The 11,216-nt window shown below is 39.3% G+C and overlaps 1 protein-coding gene across 1 annotated transcript; it reads left to right on the top strand.

Moving 5' to 3' along the window:
- The first annotated feature begins 6,259 nt into the window (after positions 1 to 6,259).
- On the top strand, positions 6,260 to 9,010 carry LOC149154869 (3-hydroxy-3-methylglutaryl coenzyme A reductase 1-like). Its single transcript, XM_089441232.1, has 4 exons — positions 6,260 to 7,488; positions 7,686 to 7,867; positions 8,048 to 8,388; positions 8,522 to 9,010. Exons 1-4 carry the CDS (start codon positions 6,374 to 6,376, stop codon positions 8,780 to 8,782), a joined length of 1,899 nt encoding a protein of 632 aa, XP_089297358.1. The 5' UTR covers positions 6,260 to 6,373; the 3' UTR covers positions 8,783 to 9,010.
- Positions 9,011 to 11,216: the final 2,206 nt, after the last annotated feature.

Genomic DNA, 11,216 nt, shown 5'->3' with positions numbered 1-11,216 from the left:
TTAGAAATATTGTAGCAATCAATTTTCTTGGCCTGGGGGGCAAACCCAAATCAACGCTCATCGAGTGTTTGGACAGATAGGTCTAAGGAATATGGCACCTGTTCAGATCCTTGGTCACATGTACATTCTACAGACGAAGGAATCATTCAATCAATGATGATAGGAGAGGCACCATGGGAAAATCACCACCATCGTTCCCGTCTTCCGGATTACCACGAAGATTATTCCAGCAACCTTAATCATCCTTCAATTTTTTATTTTCTATCAAATACTGTAAATACGGTGGATTTCGAGGATGGTTCTTATCTCGTGTCGACCTCGTTAAAAAATGAAACAAGGAGTCATGAGGATAGTTCTTTTACTGTGTCAACCTCATTAAAAAATGAAACGACTCCCTTTCCAAATCGAGTCTTTGATTACGATCTCGTAAAATCAAAGTCAAGTCTTTCGAAGATCTCGAAGGTAAACCTTCATTCCAACCACCGAGATGAATGCAATGAAGCTTGGGGGGCATGCACCTCGATTTGCGTTATTATGCTGGGGGCATGCAAACTTATCATGAGCAGTGTTACCGTAGGGTTCAAGCTCATTAAAAAATAAACCTGCCACGAGCAGTGTTACCGCAGGGTTAAAGCTCGTTAAAAAATAAACCCGCCATGAGCAGTTTTTATGTGAAGTTCAAGCTCGTTAAAAATTAAACCTAAGCAATGAGCAAATGTTTCCCCCAGAGTTCAAGCTCATTAAAAAATGAACCAATTTCCGGTAAATAACCATTATGAATGCATTATCATCAGCTTTTTGAGCCCTGGTCATGTTCTTACCATCACCTCCACTCTGTTTTAGCCGATCATTCACCTCCATTTGATTGTTTACCCTTTTGAGGAATAGCTGCGAAGAGTGATCCTGTTAGCCATCCTTGTGACACTGTCGTGATTGGAAAATTCCAAACCTTACCTAGAATTAGCTGCTACCCACATTTATCACTCGTTCCTCGAAAGATGAGTCTCCTTTAAGCTCTTTTCAAATGACTCGTAAAATATGAAAAGATTGTCGAGCGATTGGCCTCTCCAGCTAGTTAAAGTGACCGGAAGTGCTATCCCCCTTTTAGATTTTAATCTTTTTTGGACTTGAGGGATTATTACACAAAAAGATCGAGCGCTTGTTTTCTTCGGCTCGTTAAAATTACCGAAAATTCATCCCTTCTGTATTGTTTTATACTTTTTCGGACTTAAGGGGTTATATGACGAAAAAGGATTGTCAGAGTTTTATTTACATCCCTTTTTAGACTCTCTAAAATTGAAAAGGACCGAGTTATCTTTGTCGTTAAACTCGTTAAAACCGAATAACGACAAACTTGTCCATATAGACAAGAATGAGTTTCACTATCGCTAGGCTCGTTAAAACATAGCGATGGGTTTGCCCGAAGGTAAAATTATATATCAAGCATATGTTACCCTCCTCAAGCTTGACAAAAATAAAGAGGTACTGGTCAACAATGACTGGAGAAAAATTGGGAAGAAAACTTGAAGAAACTTTATTGGTAGCAAGTCGCTCTTGAACATGACACTTTCACTCCGCATCCGAGTCGGGTTGGGTTGTTCCGTTCACTGGTCATATCACCATTGGTCCATCACACCATCCACATTTGGGGTTAACGCTACCAATCCATCATGTCAGTGTCGCCGGTATGTTCAAGAGAAGTCGCTCAGAGAATTCACCTGTGTCTCATCCACTACAATACATTCACGCTCCATTCTTTCATGACCGCCACCCTGAACCCTGTATCATCAGATCGTTTTCACCTCCAAAATCATTTACTCCGTTCCGTGTCGTAGATGTGGGATTCATTAAGGCCCTCCTACGGCGAGTCGCTTCTTGTCGACATCAGCTCATTATCCAAGAAGTCGACTTAGGGACAACCCTTTCAGTACTTTGAAGCTTGCATGCCTCAATGGCAAGTTTCTCACTTCCGGCGACAGGTTTACATCAATGGCCTTCGACCGAAAGATTTTGCGTGGTGTTCGATGCCAAGTCCCTTATTCACACCACGTGAATTGTACTGTAGTACCTTGAGGGTCATCATCATTATCGGTGATTCCTCTCGTGCCTGTTAACAGCTTACATCATTGGCTGGTAATCAGGCGATGTATTTCCATGTTCGACTCTAGAGCATCTCTCACATGGATCGACTTGTACTTTGAGTGAATATCGAACGAGATTGAAGACCCCGGATCTAGTTTCATCCATTCGGGCTGCGATATATATTCAAGAAAATAAAGACATCAAATGTACATCATTGTTGCACAGATAATCATCCAATCTAAGGGATGATGGCTCTACCAGAATCATCGGTCTGCACGTAGATGATTGTCTGTCTTATGTACATGAAAATGAATTTATAAAGTTGAGCATGGGAATGCCCGCCTCAGCTAGATCATGAAAATATTATGAAGATAATGTATTGTATTGTATCTTATTACAGGTCGCCTTCCAGCTCGGAAAAACTTCGGATCCTCATGATAAATCATTTCACCCGACATCAAAAGATTAACGACCTCATGCTTTAGGGGGCAACTGTTATACACATTTTTGGGCACTGCAACACCAATCATATATGTCCATAAACCAAGGGCTCCTAAGTCCCTAAAAGTGTTGTTCCATACCCTAAAAGAACAAGGTCAGCTGATTATATCATCTCCCAAAAGTTTTCCATGAAAAGCTGCTTAGAACTGGTCAAAACTGGACCATCTCACCTTCTCCATGGTCAAAGTGCGATGCATCCCACCTAATTCACATGGGAGGTGTGATGCATACTGAAAAGCCCTTCTATGGGGTGCGATGGATGAGAATAGACAAGTGGCAGAAACAGTTTGCAAGGTGGATGATCATGGAATCTTCCAGAAACTTCTCCTGTGACACTTGCCTCTCAGAATCGCCCAAGGATGAGTAAGAGATCAATGAGATCTCCAAGTGGAATCAAGAACTATGAGAGAGAAGACACTAATAAAAAACCTAGAGCTAACTCACACCTCTACAAATATCTATATATAGATCTCTCATCCAAGAGATCCAGAGGTTGGAGGCTGGAATTTTGTATCTTGTAAGGAAGTGCTGCTGGTTTCTTGGTGCAACATCATAGTGTTGGGTGATCTAAGCTTTTCATGAGGTGAAGAAGGGTTTTCTTGCTGAGAGGATGACGCTGGGTCAGAACAATTGGTTGTAATCCTCTTTGCTATTCTTGATTATTAATAAAGCTATTCAAGTTTTCCTCCACATTCTTGTATGATTGATGGTATATGCATTTGTGTGGTCAATATATATCTGGTCCTATATTGTTTATGATATTAGATCTCCGTTCTTGTATAGTGTTATGTTGCTTTGATTCCACAAGTGCTATTTGAAGCTGGGTAGACGAGGAAGCGAGTGGCAAAGACCTATCAGAAGGGAGAGGAATCAAGCAAGGAACCAAGCGTAAGACAAAGGTTGGTCTCCTTTTTTCCCCTCTTATCTACTTCTCATAAAGGAAAACGAAAGTGGTTTTAGTTTGTTTGTTTCTAAGGTAGCTACCAGCCTTAGTGGGACTAGCAGCTCTACATAGACACTAGATTTCCCGATAACACCCCCCTACCACCATACCAGAAAAAATGATAATGAACAGAAGGGTCCAAGTGAAGCGAGACACCACATCCAAAAACCCCTTCAAAAGAGGCTCCATCAAAGGAACATATAGGAAAAATTCCAGCCAAATCGACATTTAAGACAGGACGATGGGATGCATTTTGAATCCAAGGACCAATTTCCTGGAAAATATCCACAATGGCAAGAGTAATAGCCTTAATCACATGGAGTTTATCATAAAAATTAAAGCATTCTTGGCTCTCCATATCCCCCAAAGGACATAGAGGGGGACAGTCCTATGGGATTTAGCTCTTGTATTCCATACACTGAAACATTGATGGATGGAGGAGGCATCATTGATATGAGGGACACCCAATATAGAGGCCATCTCCACCCATATCTTGATAGTGAAGGGGAAACATAGAAAAGCATGAATGTTGTTCTCAGATTCCTGTCTACATGGACAACACCAGCTAGTACCCAGAAAATGTTTTTTATATAAATTGTCCCACGTTAGAATACAGTTGTGAATGGACAACCATGAGAAACACTTGATCTTCAAGGGAGATTCCCACTTCCATAGCAGAGAGGTAGTATTTGAGAAAGATAGTGATTGGGATGTCGATGTAATGTCATCATAAGCTTCCTTGACCAGGATCCTATCATTCCCAATGTGTTTTCCCCACACAAGAACATTAGACCTTTGTGAGATGTTAATTCCCACCATGCATAGGAGATTGTGATAAATTTCGAATTCCATCCAACATATCCTCTGATAAACTGATATGTTATGCATGTGGCCAAGTATGAGAAGCATAGCATTGCCTGGACCACTGTCATAAGCTAGCAAGAGTATCCAACCCCCGAGACTTGAGTTCATTAATGATAGAAATAGGGAGTAGATGATTGCCATTGAAACCTTTAATGGCACCCAGACCCACTTTAATTCTCAACCCATCACTGACCCTCCATCATAGATTGTTGCAAAGCCATGGAATGGAAAGCCTGAGACTGCTCCATATTTCTAAAGGTCTACATGCTGATGGCACGCCCATTGCGATCCACTCCTCCATTCTTGACTGCTTAATATATTTTCCAAACATAATATTTTTCCACAACCCCTTCTTAAGAATAGTGTAACACCCTCCTCCCACAGTTACCTACGTTATAACTTTTTCAACTCTGCTATTCATGCAATTATAAATCAATTTATTGTTTAGAGACAAAGAATCAACCCTTTCATTATATTCAGCATTGTTAAGGTTTAAGCACCTGTCTTTAACTGTTCATAACATTGGTCATCCAAAAAACCTTAAAACAACAAAACATTTTAGATGCTCTGGCATGATTAATTAACCTAGAATTATCTCAGAGGACAACAAGGCCAACAAGGGGTTTTAACTTTTGGGCTAAATATTTTGCTAGAAGATATTTTGGCCCTCCTAAAGTGTTGACAATTGGTCTCAGGGGAGCCCCCTCCTTATGGATCTTGGGAAGCCCATAGATCCTAGAAGTGATAGGGCTACTCTTGATGAGTTTATGGGTAAAGGAAACAACAATGCTGCTGGATTTTATAGCAAGAGAAATTGATCTGGAGATCTTCTTTAAGAGATCCTTATTAAGTTTCCTATAGCTCCCGCTGTTACAAAGGTGATCTAACATCTTTCTCTGGTAATCCTCCTTATCAAGGACAACTACAACCCCACCTTTGTTTGCTTTAAGAACAACAATGTCATGATTCTTGTTCAAAGATTTAAGGGCATCAAACTCTTGCTTGCTAATATTGTTCTTGGGATTTTTGCCTTTCTTAAAATCACAACATAAGGTTGTCTAACAATATCCTTAGTGTTATCGAGTAAACCCCTAATCCCATATTCAATATCACAAATAATCTCTTCTTAACCATTAATCCTATAATTATATGATGGATTTAATACTATTGAATTTTAAATTTGCATTATGCATTCACACAATTTGAAGCAAAAACTACATTTTCAAATTATAAAATATCTTAAGTTGATTAGATCACATATTTACAAAGTAATTTAATTATTAAAAGTGTGTTTTTTTTTAAATATATCTCCCTATTAATTTTATTTAAAACCATTAAAAAAAAACCGAAAACGCATTGGTAATATTTCCTTTGAACGCCTCTGCACTTTTCGGCCGAGTATTGCGCAGAAAAACCTCTCACCAGTGGAACTGTCGCTCAATTTAATTAAGGCTCGTTATATGTCGCTTCATTTGAGAAATGTCGCTATTTTGTCTTCACATATAGAAAAATCCCCGGTTGTGCAGATACTTCGATGTCTTATAAAACAACAAAATAAGGGTCCATTGCAATTTGCGACTCTATGCCCTTCCAAGACAGGATGCGGGATGGGCGGGGCCGCATGACATTTATGACCCAATAATAAAAATATCTCATGCTTGACCCGACTCATTTCCATAATTGTCTGCGTGCCGTGGATTCCTGCAAACTAGCGCCCGCCAATTTCCGCCTAACACCACTACCGCGCACATGTTCGTAAGCGGCGGCCAGGAAATATAGTCTGATTCAGACATCGGAAATTGCAATGGAAAATACTGTTAAACATGCAGCGGATATTATGCGATTGGGATTATAAATATTACCCACCTCGCTCCCTATTTCTGAGTGTAGAGAGTCGGGGAAGAGTGCCTACATTGCTCAGCTTTATTTGTTCAAAACAAAAAAATTCTGTCGGAGATCCTTCCCTAATTCTCATTCCATATAATGGATACTATGGTTTCTGCGAAAGCAAAGATGGGCACAGAAATTAGAAAAAAAATTGGAGATGAAATGGATTGTTCCATTGATGCATCCACGTGTGCTACTGCTAAACTTGTTGGAGTGGGGTCCGCAAACAAGTTCATGAATGGTAATAGTTATACCAAATCAAACCAAAAGCCATCTGATGCTTTGCTACTGCCCATGGGAATGACGAACAAGTTGTTCTTCGTCATGTTTTTCACTGCCTCCTATTTTCTGATGAGGAGATGGAGGGAGAAGACGACAACTTCGACGCCTCTTCTTCATGTGATGAGTCTTGGGGAGATGCTGGCCATTGTCGCTCAACTTGCCTCCTTCATATACTTGATCGGATTCTTTGGCATCGATTATGTCCAGAATTTTATCACCACTTCCAAGAGTAATGGCGGTGAGGGGCCAGTTTCTTGGGATCATGACTTTGATCAGGTAAGGAATGGGCAGGAGGAGGAGCTCATGAGCCCTCCTCCCTGCCTGCAACCAATTTCAAATGAAGAATTGGGAGTTGCTGTTGTGAAGCCTTATCAGCATCCTCCTCCCCAAGTGCAGCACCAGCCAAAGCGGGGTGGAGCGATATTAACATCATCGCTGGGTGATAATGAGGATGAAGCTATTGCAGCTGCTGTGAGCTGTAGCAAAGTGGCTTCGTATTCCCTGGAATCGGCTCTTGGGGGAGACTGCCGGAGAGCTGCTTCCGTGAGAAGAAGGGCTTTGGAGATGACAACTGGCAGATGTATGGATGGGTTGCCCTTGGATGGATTTGATTATGGATCCATCCTTGGCCAATGCTGTGAACTGCCTATTGGGTATGTGCAGATTCCTGTGGGTGTTGCAGGGCCTCTTCTGCTTGATGGAATTGAAAACATGGTTCCCATGGCCACTACCGAGGGCTGCCTGGTGGCCAGCACCAACAGAGGTTGTAAGGCAATTCATATGTCTGGGGGTGCTACAAGCGTTCTTCTTAGAGATGGCATGACCAGGGCTCCTGTCGTTCGATTCCCCACTGCTAGGAGCGCTGCACAACTCAAGTTTTACTTGGAAAGCCCCAATAACTACGAAAGCTTGTCTCTCATCTTCAACAGGTATGGTGATAAATTTTATTTTTTGTTCTTTTGGATCACATGCGTACACACTTTAGTAGTTTTATCTCTCCAAAATCCCTTAATGCCATGATCAATCATTCAATAGAATCAGATTGTTGTACATAAGCAACCATTTTGTGAGTAATATAAACTGACTCTTTCTCGTTGATCTGATGTTCTTTTGCATACAATAACAGCACCAGCAGGTTTGCCAGGCTGCAAGGAATCAAGTGCGCAATAGCAGGAAGGAATCTGTACATGAGGTTTTGTTGTTCCACTGGAGATGCCATGGGGATGAATATGGTGTCCAAGGGCGTGCAGAATGTTTTAGATTTCCTTCAGAAGGAGTTTCCTGATATGGATGTTATCAGTGTTTCTGGTGAGTCTCTCTAGGCCATGCAAGTCTCAGTGATTCTGATTGAAATTTGGGTTTTGGGTCATCCCTCCTTCCACTAGTTCTGTCGACTCTTGGTTTACTGCGCTTTCTGTTATTGCCTTTTTTCGGTGGTTTTGCTTGAATTCTTTTTGTTTAACGCAATTTGTTTTGGCCGGTCATCAGGTAATTTCTGTGCAGACAAGAAACCCACAGCTGTGAACTGGATTGAAGGGCGGGGTAAATCAGTAGTGTGTGAGGCGGTCATTACCGAGGCAGTTGTTAGCAAGGTCTTGAAGACCACTGTTCCAGCTTTGTTGGAATTGAACATGCTTAAGAACTTGACTGGATCTGCACTGGCCGGTGCCATGGGGGGCTTCAATGCCCATGCATCCAATATTGTATCTGCTGTATTTATCGCAACGGGACAAGATCCTGCCCAGAACATTGAGAGCTCTCATTGCATTACAATGATGGAGGCATCTGGCAAGGATCTGCATGTTTCAGTCACAATGCCTTGTATTGAGGTAAGAAAAATTACACTCAGTAATGCTTTTTTAATACTTTCTTTGCGTCAGGATGTCTATTTTAATTTGGGCTTTGATTAGAATAGTAGACAAAGAATGTGATTTAATTTGTAATTTCTCTGCTTGGTTGCAGGTGGGAACAGTAGGAGGCGGGACACAGTTGGCTTCGCAAGCTGCTTGCCTGAATATGCTTGGAGTGAAAGGTGCTAACGTGGAATCTCCTGGGGCGAATGCTCAGACGCTGGCAAGAATTGTGGCAGGGGCAGTTTTGGCTGGAGAGCTGTCTCTCATGTCTGCTTTGGCTGCGGGTCAGCTGGTGAAGAGCCATATGAAGTACAATAGAAGTTCAGACAAAGAAAGCAAAACAACGACCACCCCACCATGTAATCAGTGACATCTGCATACTCTTAATCTATGCAAAGCCAATCCAACAAAGTCACCACATTTCTTCATTCTTTATTCATTTCATTTTCAGGGTTGCCTGTCTGTCAGAGATTAGCATGTATGCAAAGATTCCATCCCTGCCCCTTCACAGTCGATCTGAAAATACCATGCAACGATGGAAATTAAGAGTTCTTTCCGGTTGTTCCATGATCAAAATAATTAAAAGTTGATTAATGAATGCTATGGCGTCTGATTATGCAGTATCGTGAAATACGTAAAACGCTCTCTTTCCGAAGTTGAAAATATTTTATTAGTTGTTAAAAAAATTTCTGGTGTGCGCTTATCCTCCAGGTTTTACATATCCTCCTGGTTTTACGGAAGACAATTTAATTACCTTAAAAATTAATGCAGGGCGACTATTCAACGGTTATTGATGTATTTTTTTTAGATTTATATGGGGAAAATCTATCTTAATTTAATTGTTATTAGTGAATCCGGTTGTTATCAGTGAATTCGGCTGTTATAGTGAATGCAAGCTGATTCATTACTTTTGATCAAAGAAAACCAGGCTACTTGGAATAATCTTTTGGTGATCCTTAATGGAGCAAATTTTCACTCCTACAAGATGGCTCTGGATTTTGGGCATTTAACCTATTCCAAGCAAAAGCAGTTTTAGCAGTTTTAGGAAATACTCCAAAAACAGTTTTGAAACATACTCAAAACCCTATTGACATATCCTCTTACTCTTTCTTTTTTTCCCTTAATTAAAAAAAAAAATAACTATTTATTATATTATTCATTGATTGATCGCTCTAATTGTTTAGTTTCATTTCTTTTCCTTTTACTTTAATTTTATTTATTATATTTTTCATTAATGATTTTAATTGTGAGTGTAGATTCATCTCATGTTCTTGTCTATTGAGTCTTAAGAAAAATGCGATATTTTATTTTTTGAAAAATTTATTGAGGAATTTTCGGCGAAAATCACATAGAAAAACTTTTGTCTAGGCGTTTCGAACCAGCCAGTGTGGTTCTTCGTCAGGACAAGTTGAATGAGCAGATCCCACTTAGCACATTAAATAGCTAGGGCAGAGAATCCCATGACTTAACTTAGCACATTAAATAGATAGGGCAGATAATCACATGACTTAACGGCTAACAACCAATAGCTAGAATTCACTAGATAAGGGCTAGTTTGACTCTGATAAAAAATAAAATAATATTAATATATGTAAATTTTTATTTAATTTATTATTATAATTAATTTTAATAAGAATTTTTTTTTGGTTATTGATATTAAAATTAAAATGTAAGGGACAATGCTAGAAAATATATATATATATATTTATTTATTTTTTGATGAATATAAATTAAAATGAATTAAATTAAAAATTATGTAAAATAAATTAATTTCAAAAATAATAGTTAGTTATAAATACCAAAAATAGAGTAAATTATATTTATTAAAATATATATATTTTTATAAATATTCGCCAAAGAGTTAAAAAGAAATGATGATGATGATGATGATGGTGGTGGTTAACGTCAGCTAAGACCAAATAATGATCTATCAGACCTAAAAATACAAATTATTTATTTTGATTTAAGATTTTATTCCTATGCTCAAAAAGCTTGGAGAGAAGCCTCCCGAGTTCACTATAATTTTGGTGTAACACCCCTTGTGAAGAGTTAATGTTAGTAAATAGTAAAAGTAATTATTGAACAAAGACTTTATTTGAAAATATATATATTCCTGTTATTAATTTTATGATTAATGAAAAACAATTGTGTTGGTACTCTTTGAGCTGAGTTATGATTAATCATGGTTAGTAACTGGGGAATCAGTTACAATGGAACCCTAACTACCTTGAGGTAGTTGAGACCCCAGAGGAAAAAGGGGAAAAATGCAAGTCTGGTTAGGATCAGATGGCAGGGAAGAAAGAAAATATTCATGCTATGTTTGGTTAGGATCAGATGGCATAAGAGGAAAGGAATTTTCCTGGTACGCTATGTTTGGTTAGGATCAGATAGCGCTTATTGGCGAGGCCAGTGTAATTGCGGTCGAGTAGGACCTGCAAGTACTTGGGGGTGGAAGGATTAAGAAGAAATATTCCTACGGACGGGTGGACTGACAAGCAATACAAGTAGGTTTGTACAGGAATAGGTATGGCCTACTATGTGTACATTTACTTATAGAGTTAACTCTGGTGTGGATATTATGCTAAAAAGATACATGCTTCTGTGCTAGAAAGAGTGGTACAACATAACCTCGTTGACTGTTATTTATATTCTAAGCCAAGAAAAGAACATTAGTTGCTGTATTTGTAGACAGAAACCGAGACATTAGCATTCTATGAAACTGAATATCAACTCATGCATACTTTATTCGAAATAACAGTAGAAAGAAAACTGAACGCATAAGTCTTAGCTTCTGCAGAAACAGT

This window comes from Pinus tabuliformis, chromosome 9 (genome assembly GCF_031772625.1).
Source record: "Pinus tabuliformis cultivar Carrire ecotype Pingquan chromosome 9, CPIR1, whole genome shotgun sequence".
NCBI lineage: Eukaryota > Viridiplantae > Streptophyta > Pinopsida > Pinales > Pinaceae > Pinus > Pinus tabuliformis.
The sequence above is the reverse complement of the archived record's forward strand: the minus strand, read 5'-3'. Positions and strand labels throughout refer to the sequence as shown.

Excerpts from the sequence above, each read along its gene's own strand:
- LOC149154869 (XM_089441232.1), top strand. The coding sequence starts at position 6,374 with ATGGATACTATGGTTTCTGCGAAAGCAAAGATGGGCACAGAAATTAGA. Across the intron at positions 7,489-7,685 it reads TTGTCTCTCATCTTCAACAG|CACCAGCAGGTTTGCCAGGC; the intron begins GTATGGTGATAA and ends ATACAATAACAG. Across the intron at positions 7,868-8,047 it reads GGATGTTATCAGTGTTTCTG|GTAATTTCTGTGCAGACAAG; the intron begins GTGAGTCTCTCT and ends GCCGGTCATCAG.